This window comes from Babylonia areolata, chromosome 7 (genome assembly GCF_041734735.1).
Source record: "Babylonia areolata isolate BAREFJ2019XMU chromosome 7, ASM4173473v1, whole genome shotgun sequence".
Lineage (NCBI taxonomy): Eukaryota > Metazoa > Mollusca > Gastropoda > Neogastropoda > Buccinidae > Babylonia > Babylonia areolata.
The window spans coordinates 35,037,802-35,060,776 of record NC_134882.1 but is presented as its reverse complement, the minus strand read 5'-3'; the positions used below and the strand labels follow the sequence as shown (position 1 = coordinate 35,060,776).

At 41.9% G+C, this 22,975-nt stretch overlaps 2 protein-coding genes across 5 annotated transcripts; one reads left to right on the top strand and one right to left on the bottom strand.

Annotated features, from left to right (window-relative positions):
* Positions 1-866: 866 nt before the first annotated feature.
* LOC143283998 (bis(monoacylglycero)phosphate synthase CLN5-like) lies at positions 867-9,181 on the bottom strand. 3 transcript variants are annotated; one of them, XM_076590517.1, is made up of 5 exons: positions 9,154-9,181; positions 7,829-7,994; positions 4,649-4,871; positions 4,180-4,269; positions 867-3,548 (listed from the first exon to the last, which is right to left on the bottom strand). In XM_076590517.1, exons 2-5 carry the CDS (start codon positions 7,910-7,912, stop codon positions 3,142-3,144), a joined length of 804 nt encoding a protein of 267 aa, XP_076446632.1. In that variant the 5' UTR covers positions 7,913-7,994; positions 9,154-9,181; the 3' UTR covers positions 867-3,141. The 3 variants fall into 3 exon arrangements, with proteins under 3 accessions (XP_076446632.1, XP_076446630.1, XP_076446631.1); XM_076590515.1 differs by lacking the exon at positions 9,154-9,181 and adding an exon at positions 8,129-8,259; XM_076590516.1 differs by lacking the exon at positions 9,154-9,181 and adding an exon at positions 8,110-8,254.
* Positions 9,157-16,118, top strand: LOC143283999 (COMM domain-containing protein 6-like). Of its 2 annotated transcripts, none has more exons than XM_076590518.1 (4): positions 9,157-9,276; positions 10,484-10,608; positions 12,223-12,375; positions 13,612-16,118. In XM_076590518.1, the coding sequence occupies exons 2-4, from the start codon at positions 10,567-10,569 to the stop codon at positions 13,660-13,662; spliced, it is 246 nt and encodes an 81-aa protein (XP_076446633.1). In that variant the 5' UTR covers positions 9,157-9,276; positions 10,484-10,566; the 3' UTR covers positions 13,663-16,118. The 2 variants fall into 2 exon arrangements, with proteins under 2 accessions (XP_076446633.1, XP_076446634.1); XM_076590519.1 differs by having other exon boundaries at positions 9,267-9,285.
* Positions 16,119-22,975: the final 6,857 nt, after the last annotated feature.

Here is a 22,975-nt window from a genome sequence, read left to right as displayed (position 1 = left end):
TTGTTGTCATTTATCACAGTGGAAACATTGCTGTGTCCACGTGTGACCACTGATGCTGCCAGTGGTTCAGGGAGAGAAATGAATGGTTCTGTGTGCTTGAGAAACATCTTCCCTCTTTCTCTGTCAGATGTTTTCACTGTTTATCATAATATTGTTTAATTTCATAGAAAAGTGTGCATGTGTGTGATTATATTATGTGTACACCTCTGTGTGTGTGTGTGGTGGTGGTGGGGGGGTGGGGAAACTTTGACAGAATGAGTAAGTTTTAACTGAATTAAAGGGAGAGAGAGCAGTGAATGTATGATCATATCATCTGTGTGATGTGGATATAATAGCATTCATTATATAAGAAAGTAAATGCATTTTGATTCTATTTTCACATTTCTTTCTTTCATTCTTTCTATGTGCATGTGTGTGTGAGTGTGTTTGTCCGATGTGTGACGTCATATGGTGTGGAGTCATAAGACAAGTTTGGTTACACGCATTGCCACTTTAGCGCTGTCTTTTTTCATTTGCCCCTGTCTCTCTCTCTATCTGTCTCTCTCTCTTTCACACACACACACACACACACCACACACACACACACACACACACACACACACAGAGTATAGAGCGTCTTTGAGGACAGACAGGGTCCACATGACCCCCCCACCCTGCTGATACACACTGACACAAGACGTGTCATCCTGTAATTCCCACCCCGCACCACCACCCACCTACACCCCTTTGCTGAGGGCAGCTGTCACAGTGTGTACAATACACAGGCTGGACTGTTGATTCCAAGAGGACACAACTCTATTGCTCTGGTCACCCGCAGGCTACAGTTAGGTCCCATGTCACACACAGTGCACACACACTCCTTTCTTTTACCTTTCCTTTTAATACAGAAAGCTGTGAGAAAATCATACTAAAATCTTCAATACTGTGGATTAAAACTTTTTTTTTTAAATCAGCAGTACATACTGAGATAAGATTGTAGTAACAATCATATATGGTAATATAATGCAGAGATCAATTGTGATAATAATCACACATAACATATAATTAAATTGTTAACATGTAAATCAACACAGATAAACAGACTGCAGTGAAATCAAACACTTTAAAACTATGTGTTTGTTTGGATAGATGCACCTCTGTTATATTATACATATACTGTGTAGTATTTGGTATCTGAAAGCTGGACAAAGTCATATAAAGTAGCAGGTAACTCAAAGACTTTAATGACATAATTTCCATTGGGATGGATGCATTCTGTATATATTTATATATAATATTTATTAATTGAAAACTGGACAGTCATAATGGAATCTGAAGGATCACACAAAGTCATGTAAAGAGACACATAAATCAAGCACTTTCAGGCATATTTCCATTGGGATGGATGCAATGCTATATTTATTTATAGATAGTATTTAGTACCTGAAAGCTGGACAAAATCATGCAATGGAATTTGAAAGCTGGACAAAGTCATGTAATGGTGTCTGAAATCATGACAAAATCATGCAGTGGAATTTGAAAGCTCAACAAAGTCATAGAATGGTATTTGAAAGCTGGACAAAATCATAGAATGGTATTTGAAAGCTTGACAAAGTCATCAAATGCTATCTGAAACCTGGAGAAAGTCATGGAATGGTGTCTGAAACCTGGACAAAGTCATGTAATAGTATCTGAAAGCTGGACTAAATCATGTAATGGTATCTGAAAGCTGGACTAAGTCATGTAATAGTATCTGAAAGCTGGACAAAATCATGCAATGCTATCTGAAAGCTGGACAAAGTCATGTAATGGTGCCTGAAAGCTCAACAAAGTCATGTAATGATATCTGAAAGCTCAACAAGGTCATGCAATGCTATCTGAAAGCTGGACAAAGTCATGCAATGATATCTGAAAGCTGGACAAAGTCATGGAATGCTGTCTGAAAGCTGGAGAAAGTCATGTAATGGTGCCTGAAAGCTGGACAAAGTCATGCAATGCTGTCTGAAAGCTGGACAAATTCAAGGAATGCTATCTGAAAGCTGGACAAAGTCATGCAATGGTATCTGAAAGCTGGACAAAGTCATGCAATGCTATCTGAAAGCTGGACAAAGTCATGTAATGGTGCCTGAAAGCTGGACAAAGTCATGTAATGGTATCTGAAAGCTCAACAAAGTCATGCAATGCTATCTGAAATCTGGACAAAGTCATGCAATGATATCTGAAAGCTGGACAAAGTCATGGAATGCTGTCTGAAAGCTGGAGAAAGTCATGTAATGGTGCCTGAAAGCTGGACAAAGTCATGCAATGCTGTCTGAAAGCTGGACAAATTCAAGGAATGCTATCTGAAAGCTGGACAAAGTCATCCAATGGTACCTGAAAGCTGGACAAGGTCATGTAATGGTGCCTGAAAGCTGGACAAAGTCATGTAACGGTACCTGAAAGCTGGACAAAGTCATGTAATGGTGCCTGAAAGCTGGACAAAGTCAACTGACAGATAAAGACAAGCATGTCATGATTTGTAGATGTGATGTAAATGACAGACAATAGAAGGTGAACAGTTGAGTGGATGTGAAAGGACTGGACAAACATCTTCATGAACATGTACATCCACATGGGGTAACTTCACATAGTGAACACATCAGTCACATGGGGAAACTTCACATAGTGAACACATCACAGTCACATGGGGAAACTTTACATAGTGAACACATCACAGTCACATAGGGAAACTTCACATAGTGAACACATAATAGTCACATGGGGAAACTTCACATAGTGAACACATCACAGACACAAGGGGAAACTTCACAAAGTAAACACATCACATTCACATGGGGAAAACATCACTTTCACATGGAGAAGCTTTACACAGTTAACACATCACATCCACATGGTGAAACTTCACATAGTGAACACATCACATTCACATGGGGAAGGTTTGCACAGTTAACAGACTGCATCCACAGCAACAACAGTCTGATCACACAACGAAAACAAGGTCAACAACAGCATCAAAACACAACAGCAACATGATCAACAATACATTAACACACACACAGGGCAGTGGCAGGTGTTAAGAAGCAGGGAGCATTGTTGTGGACTGTGATGAAGGCCCAGTATCACATGACATGACATGACATTGCATCACACCGCATCACCACTTCACGGCACTCCAGGCAGCTTGACCTCCTCGTAGGTCAGTTGGAAGAAAGGTGCTATGATGTGCAGGTACCAGTAGAGCTGGTTGTAGAAGAGGTAGGACTTGCCCTCAATCATCACTTCAAAGAAGGCCTCAGTCAGCTCCTTGATCAGGTCAGCCATCGACTGCGACTGCGGGAACTGGAAGTGGCTGTAGAATCGACGGATCTCATTGGCCAGGTGTTGTTTGTCCTTGTTGTCAAAGATGGTGGATGCATTGCCTAGCAACACTGGCTCGTGGCTGTAGATGTTCAGGCGGGTGTAGTAGAGATGCACGCTTTGGTTGAACTTGGCGCCGAACATGTGCAGCGTCTGGAAGGCTCGCAGCACCCAGCTGGCACTGGACCAGTCTGTGAACCATGTCTGACCATCTGCACAGTGTGCACAGGGCTCCTAGTCTCATCAGAAGCAACAAAGACGTGTGTGTACAAGTGCGTGTGTATGTGTGCGTGCGTGCGTGCATGTGTGTGGAACAATGTCAGTTCCCACTATCAATATATGTGCAAGCTGTCTGGTGACACACTGTAGTACAGTGGTGATGGTTTTGAACCATGCAAAGATATCATTCACTGCAATGAGCCAGCTATCATAAGCATGAAACAATTTATGTCCAGAGGATACAGCAGACTTGCAGTCCCCTCTCTCAAATGAACGAAACAAGGAATGCTGGCATTAATTTCTGGTGACAGTTTTGTTTGGGATATTTGGTAAGATTCACATCAAACTATATATTTCTACTTGGTATATGCACAAACAGATATATCTATATATCAGTCATGTGCACACATATCCGGAGATAGATAGACAGACAGATATACTATACATGGACAGCAAAATTGTGGAAAAACTACTATAACTGCTACTGATGCGAGCAGAGGATTGCTTCTCTTTTCTACAGGATATTTGACCTTGTTAGAAGCTACAATTATTGACAAATCACTACAAATATAATACATGATATAAACATAAGCACAGAAAGATAGATTGATGCATGTGGCATACCTGGTTTTTCTTTGACAGTCCACGTTTCATAGAAGACACCTGTGTTGTTATCATACTCTGTCCAGTTTGCAAATCGGTTGAATGTTTCTCCTGTGTTATCAATACACATATGTCATGAGACTTTGCCCGCACACATACACACACACACGCGCGCGCTCACATGACATGACATGACAGGGACATGACAGCATGCACAGACAGTTCCATTGTTATGCAAACACAGCTCCACACACTAGTCATGCACACACACACACACACACGCACACACACACACACACACAGAGTTCCACACATCAATCATGCACACACATGCAGTTCTACACATCAGACATGCGTGCACACACACACAACACACACACACAACACACACACACACAACACACAACACACACACACACACACACACACAGAGAATTCTACACATCAGTTCCACACGTCAGTCATGAACACACACAGCTCCACACATCACCTGTAATAGTGGCCACCTGCACCAGAGTTCCATTCTGCTTCCAGCTCTCTTCATCGATGCCATCAGAGACGCAGGTAGCCCCCTGGTTACACCACAGCAGCGTTTCATTGCCGAGCAGGTGAGGGAATGTGCAGTTTAACAGCTGGGAGAGTTCGTACCACTCCATGGTGAAGTTGGCTCCAGACTGTACGTGGTGAAAGCCTATGGCATCATGCATGATGCGCTGTAACATGGACACATAGACAGTCACATATCACACATGGTGAAAGTCTATGGTGTCATCCATGATACACTGTAACATGAACACATAGACAGTCACATATCACACATGGTGAAAACCTATGGTGTCATCCATGATGCGCTGTATCATGGACACATAAACAGTCACATATCACACATGGTGAAAGCCTATGGTGTCATCCATGATGTGCTGTATCATGGACACATAAACAGTCACATATCACACATGGTGAAAACCTGTGGTGTCATCCATAATGCGCTGTAACATGGACACACAGACAGTGACATATCACACATGGTGAAAGTCTATGGTGTCATCCATGATACACTGTAACATGAACACATAGACAGTCACATATCACACATGGTGAAAACCTGTGATGTCATCCATGATGCGCTGTAACATGGACACATAGACAGTCACATATCACACATGGTGAAAGCCTATGGTGTCATCCATGATATGCTGTAACATGGACACATAGACAGTCACATATCACACATGGTGAAAACCTGTGGTGTCATCCATGATACGCTGTAACATGAACACATAGACACAGTCACATATCGCACATGGTGAAAACCTGTGATGTCATCCATGATGCGCTGTAACATGAACACATAGACAGTCACATATCACACATGGTGAAAGTCTATGGTGTCATCCATGATACACTGTAACATGAACACATAGACAGTCACATATCACACATGGTGAAAACCTGTGATGTCATCCATGATGCGCTGTAACATGGACACATAGACAGTCACATATCACACATGGTGAAAGCCTATGGTGTCATCCATGATGCGCTGTAACATGGACACATAGACAGTCACATATCACACATGGTGAAAACCTGTGGTGTCATCCATGATGCGCTGTAACATGGACACATAGACAGTGACATATCACACATGGTGTAAGTCTATGGTGTCATCCATGATGCGCTGTATCATGGACACATAAACAGTCACATATCACACATGGTGAAAGCCTATGGTGTCATCCATGATGCGCTGTATCACGGACACATAAACAGTCACATATCACACATGGTGAAAACCTGTGGTGTCATCCATGATACGCTGTAACATGAACACATAGACACAGTCACATATCACACATGGTGAAAGCCTATGGTGTCATCCATGATACACTGTAACATGAACACATAGACACAGTCACATATCACACATGGTGAAAACCTGTGATGTCATCCATGATGCGCTGTAACATGGACACATAGACAGTCACATATCACACATGGTGAAAGCCTATGGTGTCATCCATGATGCGCTGTAACATGGACACATAGACAGTGACATATCACACATGGTGTAAGTCTATGGTGTCATCCATGATGCGCTGTATCATGGACACATAAACAGTCACATATCACACATGGTGAAAGCCTATGGTGTCATCCATGATGCGCTGTATCATGGACACATAAACAGTCACATATCACACATGGTGAAAGCCTGTGGTGTCATCCATGATGCGCTGTAACATGAACACATAGACACAGTCACATATCACACATGGTGAAAGCCTATGGTGTCATCCATGATACACTGTAACATGAACACATAGACACAGTCACATATCACACATGGTGAAAGCCTGTGGTGTCATCCATGATGCGCTGTAACATGGACACATAGACAGTCACATATCACACATGGTGAAAGCCTACGGTGTCATCCATGATGCGCTGTAACATGGACACATAGACAGTGACATATCACACATAGTGTAAGTCTATGGTGTCATCCATGATGCGCTGTATCATGGACACATAAACAGTCACATATCACACATGGTGAAAGCCTATGGTGTCATCCATGATGCGCTGTATCATGGACACATAAACAGTCACATATCACACATGGTGAAAGCCTATGGTGTCATCCATGATGCGCTGTATCATGGACACATAAACAGTCACATATCACACATGGTGAAAGCCTATGGTGTCATCCATGATGCGCTGTATCATGGACACATAAACAGTCACATATCACACATGGTGAAAGCCTATGGTGTCATCCATGATGTGCTGTAATATGGACACATAAACAGTTACATATCACATATGGTGAAAACCTATGGCAACAGCATGATGTGCTCTAACATGGACACATATCACAGATGTCAGACATATTACACTTGGTGAAAGCCTATGATGTGCTGTGATACAGACGCATATCACACATGGTGAAAGCCTATGATGTGCTGTGACACAGACACATATCGCACATTATGAAAGCCTATGATGTGCTGTGATACAGACACATATCACACATTGTGAAAGCCTATGATGTGCTGTGATACAGACACATATCACACATGGTGAAAGCCTATGATGTGCTGTGATACAGACACATATCACACATGGTGAAAGCCTATGATGTGCTGTGACACAGACACATATCACACATGGAGAAAACCCATAATGTTCTGTGACACAGACACATATCATGTATGGTGAAAGCCTATGATGTACTGTGATACAGGCAAATATCACACATGGTGAAAGTCTATGATGTGCTGTGACACAGACACATATCACACATGGTGAAAGTCTATGATGTGCTGTGACACAGACACGTATCACACATGTTGAAAGCCTATGATCTGTGATTCAGACACATATCACACATGGTGAAAGCCTATAATGTTCTGTGACACGGACACATATCACACATTGTGAAAGCCTATGATGTGCTGTGACACAGACATATATCACACGTGGTGAAAGCCTGTGATGTGTTGTGACATGGACACAAGTTATACATGTGACACATATCACACATGGTGTAATCTATGGTGTCATGCATGATTTGATGTGATGACACAACAAACACCACCACTATTTATCGATAATCAAAGAAAACAGAAGTCAACACTGACAGACCCTGAGGACAGGCACCTACATATTTCTTCAACAGCTTGAACTCCCACTTGGGCCTGCTCATGGCGTACACAAACAGCGTGTCGTTGTCTCCCACCGTGGGCATGGTGTTGGGGGTCCGCCCCACGGCACAGAACGGCACATCTGCCTGGCACGCCGGGCTGGTCGGCGGTCGGTGCGGCAAACGTCTGGCCAAAAACAACACAAAACCAAAAGTAGACTACACACAACGCTTTGACCGATCACGTGCTCACAGATCGAACAATAAAGACACAGGGGAAAGACGAAACAAAACACTCTTACTGTGTGATTATGTGCTTACTGGTAAGGAACAGGCCATTTCTGATCATTCTGACAGTCTGTCACAGAAATGATAAAGGCAGCCAAAAGGAGCGGCACTTTCACCAAATCTGCCATTGCCATTTTGAAGATCATGTGACATACACGCCCCCTTCGTCGCTTCAACAACTGAATACCGCAAGAGAACAAAACAAAATCTGACTGGGAACCCAAACAATCGTCAAAAGAGAACATATCGCAGGGTGGTGTGTCGTCAATAGCTCACACTAATTTGAAACCATGAAAGTAAACTTAAACAGGAAATAAACAAAGATTTTGTTGATCAGACAACAATGTCATTTTTTTAAAAGGCCAGGAAATTGATCTGTCCATATTTTAAGATTTACATACATTTTAGGGATGGTTTACGTCAAATTTTCAAGCGATAAAAAGGACATCACATCCAGTTATCAAATACTGCCTCTCTCAATCACTTTCTAGGTTCAGGTTCAGATTCAATTATTGCCAACTATTTACATCCATGGGCAACACTTTCCAAGCGCCTTCTTTTTTTAATGTATGAATAATGTCGGGACTTATATTTCTTATTGGCATTTATTCATCAAAATCATATTATATATTTTCACTTCACTTATTAATCGTATTAGCAATATGTACATTTCTAAAACGATGATCTTGTTGTTGCCAGCTGAGCAGCTTATTACTTAAGTGGTGGGGTGCGTGGACAAGTTACTGGTTGTGGTGTGGGACGGAGGTTCACTGATTGAATTTTTACTTGGAAATTAATACGAACAAACTTTTCTGGAAACAACCTTTGTTGGAGGGGCAATCGCAACATTTACAGCAGCCATTTAAACTGAAGTTCCTTTCCAGTTCTTTGCTGATTTCCACCAACGGACGGAGAATAAGTACGTGTTTCCACCACTGAAAGAAATCGCATTAGCCTATATAGTTTCGACTATGCATGACATAATAATATTATCAAAAACAATTATCCCTGTCTTAATTGTGCAATATCAAAGACTATTGCAGCATGGTATGACTAACCGTATCGAAATTAGCTGTCAAGGTGGAACATGCTTCCGTGTCATAATTTTCGAAACTAAGGCTCCTGATTCCCTGACTGCCGGGTACGCTTCTGAAAGCAGACGCCAAAATCTGTACTTCATCGTAAGTCAGGTGTTCATGAAATCTTCACTTTTTACCTGTTTTTATTGAAGAGCTAGTGACACAGTAAACAGCTACGAATAATTGACAGCATTTCAAGACAGAGAACAAAGTGAAAACACGCTGATAATTATCGTTATCCTCGCATAATTCTGTGTCATGTGATGACAGTCATGTGAAATCTCCGACCTCAACTCAGACACTTCACACACACTTCTTCTTCCTTTATAGATATTTATGTGGATGACCAATTTGTTTATTTACCCCGTCATGTAGGCAGCCATACTCCGTTTTCCCGTTTTCGGGGGTGTGCATGCTGGGTATGTTCTTGTTTCTGTAACCCACCGAACGCTGACATGGATAAAAGGATCTTTAACGATTTTTCTGTGTGTGTATACACACGAAGGGAGTTCAGGCACTAGGTCTGCACATTATGTTAACCTGGGAGATCGGAAAAACTCTCCACCCTTTACCAACCAGGCGCCGTTACTGAGATTCGAACCCGGGACCCTCAGATTGAAAGTCCAACGCTTTAACCATTCGGCTATAGCGCGCGCGCTCACACACACACACAGATGTGTTGTACTCCGTGTTTTTCTTCAGTGTTTTCATTTTAAAAGGTGTTGGTCATTTTATGTTATCAGTGAATAAAACAAAGGTGTGCGTAATTTTGAAGGAAAATTTACTGTGGACAAAAGTTTGTTTTTTTTTTTTTTAATGTTTTCACACAAAAAAAGAAAAAAGTGTGGTCTTTTATGTTTCGTTGAATAAAAGTGTGGGTCTTTAACGCTTTCAGTTTCACAGCTCAGTAAAGGTATGGGTCTGCATAGAACCAGGGTTTTACAGGCATGCACATGGCAAATAAGGAAGGCAGAGAGAACATGGCTGTCAGAAGAAAGAAAAAAGTTCACAAAGCTTCACTTGAAGTGCAGTGTGATTTTTTGTCACGGCAGTACGTGCTTTGTCCACCTTCTTCACAGAATATGAACAGAATAAAAAATTTCCAAACCCCAGTGATGATATTCAACAATTATGCATTTGGACATGTTAAATCTAGCTGTGTGGTTATGATTGTAATTGAATTTAAAAGAAAAAAAGGAAAAAGGTAATCATGCATGAAAAGATAGGGAAACAGTGATGAGAATTAGAAGTAATGATCAGGAAGGTGATAGTTTCAACTTATAAGTTATGGGATACCGTGGATGTACAGGTGCGAAAGCAGTGAATGAGGGGTGTGGGTGAGGGGACAAGCAGCAGTGGTTGGTTTCACAGTCGGGACAGTCACCAGTCACCATGACTTCCTCAGGGGACAGCAGCAGTGTGCAGGTTGGACAGGTCAGTGCCTCTGAATGGAGCTATGCACTACAAACGATTGGATGACCCATGCACAGGCACACACACACACTCTTGCACAGGGCTGAAAGTACCAAGAAAAATTTGTTATATAATCAGTTGAACATGTGCATTGGTGAAATCAGTGTGGAGTTTGAAAATGCAAAATATGGTCTTTTTTTTACACTCCTTAGAATGGTATAATTTGGAGATGGACTTTTGTTCTTTTCTTTCTTATATTTTTAGATATATATATAAAAGGTGGACATTGTGTAGAAGATGATGGATGCCTCCTCCTCCCCCACCCTCTTCCTTTCCCTTCTCACTGTTGTGAAAGACTCCTGGATTCTGTTGTGACATGGAACCTGACTTCCATTTTCTATTAGTACTGCTTTGTATAACCTGACAGTGCTGCTGTACATTGTATTGCCTTCACTTGCTAAACAGCACTGTCTTCCTTTGCTTAACAATACCTCCTTCCATTGCTTTATAACACTGCCTTCCATTGCTTAACAACACTGCCTTCTATTGTACTGCCTTCCATTGCTCAACAACACTGCCTTCCACTGCTTAGGAACACTGTTTTCCATAGCTTAACAATACTGCCTTCCATTGCTTAACAGTACTGCCTTCCATTGCTTAACAATACTGCCTTCCATTTTAAAAATATTGCCTTCCATTGCTTAACAACACTGCCTTCCATGTACTCCCTTCTACTGCTTAACAATACTGCCCTCCATTGCCAAACAAAAATGCCTTCTGTTGCTTGATATTTCCTTACATTGCCTAACAACATTGCCATCTAATGCCATAAAATACTACCTTAATTGCCTAATAATATGGCCTTCTGTTGCCAGACAGTATTGCCTTCTGTTGCCAAACAGTACTGCCATCTGTAGCCAAACTGAACTGCCTTTGATATGTAACAGAACTGCATCCATTGCTTGACATTACTGCCTTCTATCACCTGATAGTACTGCTTTCTATTGCTTGATAGTAATGCCTTCCATGGCCTGGCAATGCTGCTTTCATCACCTAACAACAGTGCCTTCATTACCCAACATTGCTGCCTTCTATTGCCTGTTATTACTGCTTTCCATACCTTACAACATCTCTTGAACATGGCCTTATTTACCTTCTGTCGCCCAATAGTTCTGCCTTCCATGGCCAAAGAAACATTGCCTTCATTACCAAACAGTGCTGCCCTAATCACCTAACAATTGCTTTGTATTGCCTCACAGTGCTGCCAACCATTGTTTATTGGTACTACAATCCTTTGCCAAACAATTTTGCCTTCAGTTGCCTAACAGTACTGCCTTCCAGTGCCTGACAATATGATCCTCTATTGCCATTGTCTAACACTAACATCAGTGTCTGTTCCTCTCAGTTGATGGACAGAGTTGTGCCATTCAATGTCTAACACTGACATTAGTGTCTGTCCCTTTCAGTTGATAGAGTTGTGCCATCCAATGTCTAACACAAACATCAGTGTCTGATCCTTTCAGTTGATGGTCAGAGTTGTGCCATCCAATGTCTAACACTAACATCAGTGTCTGCCCCTTTCAGTTAATAGAGTTGTGCTATCCAATGTCTAACATCAGTGTCTGCCCCTTTCAGTTGCTGGACCTGCAGTGGAAAGTGGGCCTGGCAGTCAGCTCTGATGACTGCCACAGTCTGAACTTCCCTTTTGTCACCTTGACCTTGAAGACCTCAGATGCCTCAGGCCAGCATCACTGCCACACTGTGGAGCTGACCTTGACCCAGTTCAGGGTGAGGACTGTGTGTGTCTGGAGTGTTGTGATGGAGTTTTCATTGGGTCTTTTTGTTATGTTCAGCAAGGAGTGTGTCTGTTGGGGTATGTTTGTTGTGGTCAGCAAGGAGTGTGTCTGTTGGAGTATGTTTGTTGTGGTCAGCAAGGAGTGTGTCTGTTGGAGTATGTTGTGGTCAGCAGGGAGTGTGTTTGTTATGCATTTGTTGTGGTCAGAAGGGAGTGTATTTGTTGTGGTCAGCAAAGAGTGTGTTTTTATGTTTGTTGTGGTCAGAAGGGAGTGTGTTTGTTGTGGTCAGAAGGGATTGTGTTTTTATGTGTTTGTTGTGGTCAGCAGGGAGTGTGTTTGTTGTGGTCAGCAGGGAGTGTGTTTGTTGTGGTCAGCAGGGATTGTGTTTGTTGGAGAATGTTTGTTGTGGTCAGCAGGGAGTGTGTTTTTTGTGTGTTTGTTGTGGTTATCAGGGAGTGTTTTTGTTTGAGTATGTTTGTTGTGGTCAACAGGGAGTGTGTTTCTTGTTGTACATTTGTTGTGGTCAGCATGAAGTGTGTTTTTTGTTATGTGTTTGTTGTGGTTGTCAGGGAGCGTGTTTGTTTGAGTATGTTGTAGTCAGCAGGGAGTGTGTTTGTTTGAGTCTGTTTGCTGTGGTCAGCATGAAGTGTGTTTTTTGTTGTGTTTTGGTTGTGGTTATCAGGGAGTGTGCTTGTTGGAGTATGTTTATTGTGGTCAGCAGGGAGTGTGTTTGTTGGAGTGTGTGTTCTAGTCAGCAGGGAGTGTGTTTGTTGTTGTACGTTTGTTGTGGTCAGCAGGGAGTGTGTTTGTTGGAGTATGTTTGTTGTGGTCAGCAGGGGGTTGTTTGTTGGAGTTTGTTGTGGTTATCAGGGAATGTGTTTGTTGTTGTTTGCTGTGGTCAGCAGGAAGTGTATTTGTTGTTGTTTGTTGTGGTCAGCAGCAGTGGGGGGGGGGGGGGGTTGTTGTTTTTTGTTGTGGTCAGAAAGGAGTTCAGTAGTGTTTAGTGACAGCTGCCAGTGCAATGTTGATACAGTACACACTATATTTCACTAGCGTTTAGGGACACAGTACACAGTAATTTCAGTGTTTAATGATAACTGTACTATGTAGATAATCTACAAACTATATTTCAGTTTCAAATTGTTCTGCTACATGCTATATTCCAGTACTGTTCAGTGCTTATTGTATGCTGTCTTCAGCTGCGGCTGACTGATGTGTTGTGTTTCAGAACCTGACCCAGCAGCTCAAGGACATGGCCAGTTGCATGGAGACCATCTGACTTACCACCCCTGAATGACTCCCCTCTCCTGCATCTGACAACTACATCTGACAACTCCTACATCTGACTCCCCATTCCTGCATCTGACTCCCCATTCCTTCACACACCAGTACAGAGAGGGGGCTGGTGCATGGCAGGTGCATAGAGACCATCTGACACCCCACTCCTGCCTGCACCTGCTAGAGATAGAGAGGGGTGAGCGTTTTACAATGTGCATTGGTCAGCTGCCTTCTGACCATCAGCTGTTTGTGTTGACTGGAAAGAGGGATGAGGGGAGGGGGGTAAGGGGGGGTATGATCTCTTCACTGGTCCAGGGTAAAGGGTTGTCCCTATATCTGCCTGTCCACACTGCAGTGGTCAGATGTTTGCACACAGTTTGGCTTCTGTATTTGCCCCTGTCATGTCTGTGTGCAGATGGGTGAGTGGAGTGTATTTTTGCTACACACTATTGTTTGCAGAGGGATGAGGGGAGTGTGCAGGTTATGAGGGGAGTGTTTTTGCTACACACCACTGTGTGCAGATAAGGGGGGAGGTATGTTTTTGCTACACATCACTGTGTGCAGATGGGTGAGGGGAGGTATGTTTTTGATACACACCACTGTGTGCAGATGAGGGGGGAAGGTGTGTTTTTGCTACACATCACTGTGTGCAGATGGGTGAGGGGAGGTGTGTTTTTGCTACACAATTCTGTGTGCAGATGGGGGGGGGGGGGCGGGGGATATGTTTTTGCTACACATCACTGTGTGCAGATGGGTGAACGGGAGGGTATGTTTTTGCTACACACCACTGTGTGCAGATAGATGAGGGATGGGTATGTTTTTGCTACACATCACTGTGTGCAGATGGGTGAACGGGAGGGTATGTTTTTGCTACACACCACTGTGTGCAGACAGATGAGGGATGGGTATGTTTTTGCTACACACCACTGGGGTTTTGTTGTTTTAGAGTGGCAGGGGGTCAGGGAGTGTGCACACAACTGCATGTATATGTGTGTGCTGGAAATGAGAGAGATGTTTTATTGTGTGTGTGTGCATGTAGCACTCTGGCTGAAATTGAATTTGAGGGTGAGTTTGGGTGTGCTGCAAAGAATAGTTAGAAGCAGTGTGCTGAGTTTGAACAGTCCACTGAATGGGGGTGTTTTGCTGGGAGTAGATCTGTGCTCTGAATGGAACTGTCCACTGAATGCCAATGGGGGTGTTTTAATGGGAGTAGATCTGTGCTCTGAATGTCCACTGGGTAGTGGTGTTTTTAAATGAATAGCTGTGTGTTCAGAAAGGAACAATCCATGGAATGGCAGTTGGATGTTGGCATTCTATGCATTGACTTGATAAGAATGGTCCAGCACACAAACACTACCTCCATAGCTGGGGAAGATTGAGGAATAGAACACATTACCCTGTGAAACCACCGAGATCTGGAGTCAGTACAGTTCAAACATTGTGATATATTATACATAAACTGCTGTGTGACTTGTTTGTTGTAATGAAGTGTGTCAGCTGTGCTGCTGTGAGTGTTGTGTTTTCTGATCTCACAGTGACAGCATGTGGTTCTCCTGGTGTTGCAGAAAGTAGGTTTGTGCCCACCAAGACCTCACAGCTGGATCTTTGTTCCTCTTTTACTGTGTGCAGATCTCACCATTTAGTTGAAGAATTTCCATTTCTACTTATTTGCATTTTATTTTATTTATGTATGTATATGCTGAATTCATTATTATATTGATTTTGCTACTTACACGTATTTGCATATGCATGAGTTATGTAGTTAATTTTTCTTTTCAGTTTTGGGTTGTTTTGTTTGTTCCTCTCCAAACTTAAACCACTAGCCTGCTGTATGCAGATGACAGATAATTCATTATTCTAGGTGGTAATTGTTCCCACATGCAGTTATTTTGTATGTGTCGTGCGTATGTGTCCGTGTGTGTCTGTGTGCATGTATGCATGAATACGGTGTATGTGTGTTGTGTGTGTGATATCACTGTGGGAGTGGGTGTATGTGGGTACATACTATACAAGCATGTGTGTGTGTGTGTCTTGACACTTTTTACATGCCACATAGTTTTCACAGTATTCACACAAATGCAGAACAGACACGGAGTGCATGGGGTTAGGGGATGGGATGTTTTAAATGGACATGGTTTTCAGTACATTTTCTATACAGCTATGATCTGATTGTGTATGGAGATAAGAATTTGAATCTTCCGAGAGACATGTTTTTCAGGACACTTTTTATACAGCTATGATCTGTGTGTGCATTGGATTAGGAAATGGATTCTTTCTGAATAATGTGTTCTTCTGTACACTTCCTGTACACCATACAGCTGTGATGTGTGTAACGCCCTGTCACAAAATGTGAACTGGTGGCAGCAGTGTATTGACCACAGTGACTTCAACTAGCTTGTCAGTCTGACTGCTTTCTGCATTTAATTTTTCTTGAAGAATATAGATCTGTCAGTCACATCTCCTGGTGTTGAGTTTTGTGTGTGTGGATGTGCGCGTATGTTTGTGTGTGTGCGTGTATTTATATGTTTGTTTGATGATGCAGTTTGTCAGAACAACCTAATTGATTTTTAACTGTGATCATTGATTGTACAGTGACAAAAAAAGAATTTCTGTGGATAATGCCCATAACACATGTCTATGATCTGTAGTGTTAAAGCTTTCCATCTAACTTGATTCGTTGTTTGTAGACCGTTGTCCCTTTGAAAAGACGTACTGTGGCAGAACACCATTAATTCATTTCAGACCAAAAGTCAGCTGTATTCACTTTGATCAAATTAGAATAGTGTTTGTGACAAAATATTGCAGTACTTGACCCAAGACCTCAGCCATTTGGGTTCATTCAAAAGTGTGTACTACATGGTTATAGTAACCTTCCTTAAAGGTACTATTTTCTTTTTTTTTATTTTACTTATTTATTTTTCTGTTATATATATATTTAAAAAATGTTCATGACATTAGAAAGTTTCAGAGAAGCTTCTTCATAGCATTATATCTTTTGTGTTGTTGAAGCCACTTGTCTTTTGAGCAGTTTGTTGTATGATTTGAGGACTTAAAAAAAGTCTTAATCATAGGAGAGGTCATCTTCAACCCCTATGGGGATGCCAGGGGCCCTTTCAGTTATCACTAGTATTCTCAACTTCTGGATCTACTGTGCTAGAAATTCTCTCTTTTCTACAGCTCTCTTTGTTTCTCACTTTTTCCTTTTCTATTTGTCATCTCTTCCTTTATTGTCTGCTTTGCTGGACCATTCAACTATATTTTTTCTAGAAAGCCTTGAAGTGTTAGCCTAATGGTTGCTGGTAATGCGCCCAACTAGGAACTGAGTGTTTATGGGTTTCAGTTTCATATACCCTTCCACTTGACCTTGAGTGGTGATCTGGGTGCTAGTCTTTCAGATGAGATGACAAACCAAGATCCTGTTTGCAGCATGCACTTTGTGCATGTAAAAGAACCCATTGCAACAAAAGTTTTGTCCCTGGCAAATACACTTGTAGACAAAAAAAAGAAGAGGAAAAAAAACTATGGGTACTGTGACGATACCATGGGAGAGCAATCTGAATTTGACAGAGAGAAATGTGTTCTGACAAAAAGTAGTTCACTACTGAACAATGGAAAACAACGTTGTTGTTGGTGTTTTTATCTTTTTCTTGACTTTGATCGGTCGGCATCCTGTTAAAGGATATGTGTTACCCATTGGCATTTTTGGTTTTGTATGCCAATTATAACATGTAATTTATTATTATGCTTGTGTTAAAGTTTTTATGTATTTGTTTTTTTATGTATTGTTTTGTGATTTATTTTGTTTTGATCAGACTGTTGAAAATTGTTGCAATTGTCAATGACAGAGGCATATCCTAGGTTTATGCTCAAAAAGGTGACTGTACTTGTACCAAAGTTTCCTTTTCCAGTGTAGTTTTTATCAGATTCTTTGGGGATCCATGTGTACTGTATTATCAGCCCTGACATGGCCCTGACTGGCTGGCTGGGTAATGATAATGATGGTAATACTGTCATCTGTGTTTATCTTCCTTTTCTTTGAGTTATTGTGGAGTCTAGTTTAAAAACTTCCTGACAGAAAACTGTTGGGATTTTGAGTCCAGCTTCACACACACTGAGGATCATTTGGAAACTGCAGGTTACAGAGCCCTGGTCTACTTGACATCAGACCATGGTTGTGTTCGAAGTGGTTTGCAAGATGGACAGTCTGAGTAGGAACGTTAGATGATAAGTGTTTCTGCTTGTCTGAAAAGAGATGCTGGAAAATTCTTTCGAAAAGGCTGTACACAGAAGGTGACACTGAGTGACTACCTAAACCTATTTCCAGCATCAGAACACCCACTTCATGGTTGTGCTGTAAAGCCTAAAGTCATTGAAACATTGAATAAAGTCCACAAACCACACCCTACCTTTCTCACCTGCACACTGTAGACATTTACATTGGAGTGGGTTTTGTGGCAGTTCATTCATAATGTCCCAACAGACCCAAGTGGACTTTTCCAAATCCCAGTCATCCACTTCAACCTTGCTGCACATAGAAACAAAGCATTAGTTCACTAAACAACAGACTGGTACAAGTCCAATAATCTTGAGTGTCCATCTATGTACCATGTCTTTAACTCTCTCTCTCTCTCTCTTTCTCCACTCCCCTTTCAGTTAATCTCATGAACACGAATATGCATGTATACACCCATGTATATGCAGGTGTGTGTGTGCACACGCTCGCGCGCGCACACACGCACACACACACAGTGAACTGGCCACAGTTTGATAAAGATGTGAACAAGTTTCACCCTCATTACACAAAGACAGTGTGATAGTGTGTGATAACTGAAGACAGCAGACATCTACATATCACAGACACTGACTGACTGAGTGGTACTGAGTTCACGATAGGACATCGGCGATGATGATTTACTGCACGGTCCACATAGATAGAGCCTAATCAAATCAAATTACGGTGCATAGCCTCACCAACCACAAAGGCCATATCAAGACTATCACCACATTATCCTGTACTTCAAGTGAAGAGTAAAAAAGCACAGTAAAAAACAATCACTGTTTCAATCTTTTCACTCAAAAAGTTATTAAAAAAAAAAAAAAATCTCCCACAGTTGCTGATTAAAAACGTTCGCTTCCTTAGCAAAGTCCATCAGCACCCAAGGAAGGACATCAAGATAGAGCCTGATGACTGACTGCACTATTTCACATAGACAGGGCTTGATGACTGCACCATTTCACCCATATTGTGTCCGATGACTGTACCATTTCACCCAGATAGTGTCTGGTGACTGCATCATCATATATTGTCTGATTACTGCATCATTTCATCCACTAATGTGTGACGACTGCACCATTTCACCAAGATAGTGTCTGATAACTGCACCGTTTCACCCAGATAGTGTCTGATGACTGCACTATTTCACCCACACAGTGTTTGATGACTGCACTATTTCACCCATATAGTGTCTGATGACTGCATCATTTCACCCACTAATGTGTGACAACTGCACCATTTCACCTAGATAGTGTCTGATAACTGCACCATTTCACCTAGATAGTGCCTGATGACTGCACTATTTCACCTACATAGGCCTGATGACTGCACCATTTCACCCAGATAGTGTCTGATGACTGCATCATTTCACCCACTAATGTGTGACGACTGCACCATTTCACCTAGATAGTGTCTGATAACTGCACCATTTCACCTAGATAGTGCCTGATGACTGCACTATTTCACCTACATAGGCCTGATGACTGCACCATTTCATCCAGATAGTGTCTGATGACTGCATCATTTCACCCACTAATGTGTGACGACTGCACCATTTCACCTAGATAGTGTCTGATAACTGCATCATTTCACCCAGATTGTGTCTGATGAATGCACTATTTCACCCACACAGTGTTTGATAACTGCACCATTTCACTTAGATAGGGTCTGATGACTGCACCATTTCACCTTCATAGCACCTGATGACTGCACCATTTCACTTGAACAGAGCCTGACGACTGCACCATTTCACCTGGACAGTGTCTGATGACTGCACCAATTCACCCAGATAGTGTCTGATGACTACCAATTCACCCAGATAGTGTCTGATGACTGCACCAATTCACCCAGATAGTTTCTGATGACTGCACCATTTCACCTGGATAGTGTCTGATGACTACAATTCACCCAGATAGTGTCTGATGACTGCACCAGTTCACCCAGATAGTTTCTGATGACTGCACCATTTCACCTGGATAGTTTCTGATGACTGCACCATTTCACTTGAACAGAGCCTGACGACTGCACCATTTCATCTGGACAGTGTCTGATGACTGCACCAATTCACCCAGATAGTGTCTGATGACTGCACCATTTCACCCAGATAGTGTCTGATGACTGCACCAATTCACCCAGATAGTGTCTGATGACTGCACCAATTCACCTAGATAGTTTCTGATGACTGCACCATTTCACCTGGATAGTGTCTGATGACTACAATTGACCCAGATAGTGTCTGATGACTGCACCAATTCACCCAGATAGTGTCTGATGACTGCACCATTTCACTTGAACAGAGCCTGACGACTGCACCATTTCATCTGGACAGTGTCTGATGACTGCACCAATTCACCCAGATAGTGTCTGATGACTGCACCAATTCACCCAGATAGTGTCTGATGACTGCACCAATTCACCCAGATAGTTTCTGATGACTGCACCATTTCACCTGGATAGTGTCTGATGACTGCACCATTTCACCTAGATGCTGTTTGATGACTGCACCATTTCACCTAGAGAGGGCCTTATGTCTGCACCATTTCACCCAGACAGGGCCTGATCACTGATTGCACTATTTCGCATAGATAGGGCTTGATGACTGACTGGACCATTTCACCTTCATAGCACCTGATGACTGCACCATTTCACCTACATTGAGCCTGATGACTGGCTGCACCATTTCACCTTCATAGGATCTGATGAACCATATTTCATGTTTGCAGCACCTGCTTCCTGACTGACACAGTTAACATAGTACTAGCTACTGAACGACATATCTTACACAGGGAATGGTTACTGACATTTCACATAGGATCTGGTTACTGACCAACATATCTTGCACCTAAACTGGGGTTACAACAACTACTAATGGTAATATCGTTTCATACATGCAGAAACAATGCTGATAAAATAGATGCAATGATTTAGGATGCTAAACTAGGACTTCACCAATGATCATGGACACGGCTCAATTCATCTTTTCACTGTAACATCCTCCCGACTGAACACCTTGACTGTAACATCTACGTGGCTCAACATCTTGACTGTAACATCAACATGCCTAAAAATCGATCGCCTCAACACAACTTCACCCACAGCGGACATGTCAGTCATCATTACGTCATGCGTGTGGTGTGCTGACTGGTTCTGGCCCATTCACTTTCCTCAAAAACGATCATCGTAACGGCACCTAGATATTTGTCGTTGTTCGTTTATTGTAATGATAATAAGTACCTTTGTATAACGCCCATTCTCTCTATGAGCTCAGTGTGCTTTTTTTTTTTTCCTTTTTTTGTTGTTGATAATATATAAAATGAACTACTTTTTACCACTCTCCCCACTCCGTCCCCTACCCCTCACATCGATGTTGAAGAGGTAAGACACTGAAAATGTGTATAGACAAGTTTTGAAAAGAAGAGTTTTTAATGAAGAGCAAAAGGCAGAGACAAATGTCAGATGAATGGATATGATGTGGAAGGTTATTCTAGATGAGGATCAGCAAAGAGGAAGGAGTGCTCATCTTAAGTTCTTGCAGTGACATAGGAGGAAAGGTAAGTTGAGTGGGGTGGAAAGCAGAGTAGCAGAGACACCCAACTGATTCTTACCTCAATGGGCAGCCAGTGCAGCAAACGGAGGAGAGAAGAAATGTGACCAGCAGACCTTCGTGGGACTCTGAGTCAGACAGGCAGCACTGTTTTGAAGTTTGCTTAACCCCTAGGCTGCCTGCATGACGAGATAACTCGTCATGGCAAGCATGTATGCTTCGCTGCCTGCATGACGAGATAACTCGTCATCGAAATATTCTGACTTTTCCCTGGTTTGCATTCACTTCCTTGGCAAAAATAGTGGTAGCTTTAGCCTGGGGAATCTCTCTAGATTCTATTCATAGCTAGAAACCCCATCTACGTCATGAAGCAGTCCTTTATTTGAACGTTTTGGTTGGGTCACTGTCCAAGTGTTTGCCTGACTTCTCTCCTCGCTCGCTCAACAAAATGTCGGACTGACGCCGTGCTCAAGACATGCGATCGTGACGAACTAAATCAAAAACGATTTCTTTCTTTAGCTGATGCTCAGAAAGAACTTAAGCGTAAATTCGAAGGAGAAGATAGAGATGAACATTTATAGGACGATATGATAGAAAATAAAGGGAGCAATCAAGAGAGTGGCCAAGATGCAACTGTCAGTGAGTGATGTCAGCTGTACAGCTGTTAGCAGACGACAGATGACCGAATTGGCAGCAGAGCGATATTCTTGGCACGCAGCCAACGCGGTCTGATGAGAACTGAATCGAGTGACCGTGTGAGAGGGGTGAGGAGGAGGGGGGGTGGAGACTGAGGGGGCGTGGCCTCACATCCATCTTATCACTTGGAGAAGTCACAATGTATTGTGTATCTATCTCTTAAATATATATATATATATATATATATATATATATATATATATATATATATTGTGGTTGTTCTAGTATGATTTTGTGTTTGCAGATATCCATTTGTCCAGAAAATATGATGTTTTTGTGCAAATTACCTGACTAATGTTTGTAATGAACAAGTTGAAAATGTGACAAAAAACAAAACACTGATTTCAAAACAACAACATGTCACTAAAAATATATAAAATGGGAAAATAGCATGTGTTTTGTGTTCTTTATTCATTTACCTTTCAGAAAATATATACTTTTATGGGTCTTTCTCCAATAACAAAGAGCACAGAATTTTTGGAAAATTTATACCCGTTTTTTGTGAAAAAACCCTGGCAAATAGATTTCACTTAAATCTTATTCTCCTGGCAGCGAAAGGGTTAATCTGCTGAAACAGAATTACAGTGAAAACATGAAAGCAAACATAAGTTTTTGTATTTTCAACAGAAAAGTACTGACGAACAGAGTTAATCCGATAAAGCTTACATTGGCTGCGCGTATCAGACTGACCGCCTGTCCGTGTATACTGATATTCTTTTTCTTCCATTAATGTTCAGCGGTCATAACTTTGACCATTACTAACATTTCGGGGGTGTGCATGCTGGGTATGTTCTTGTTTCC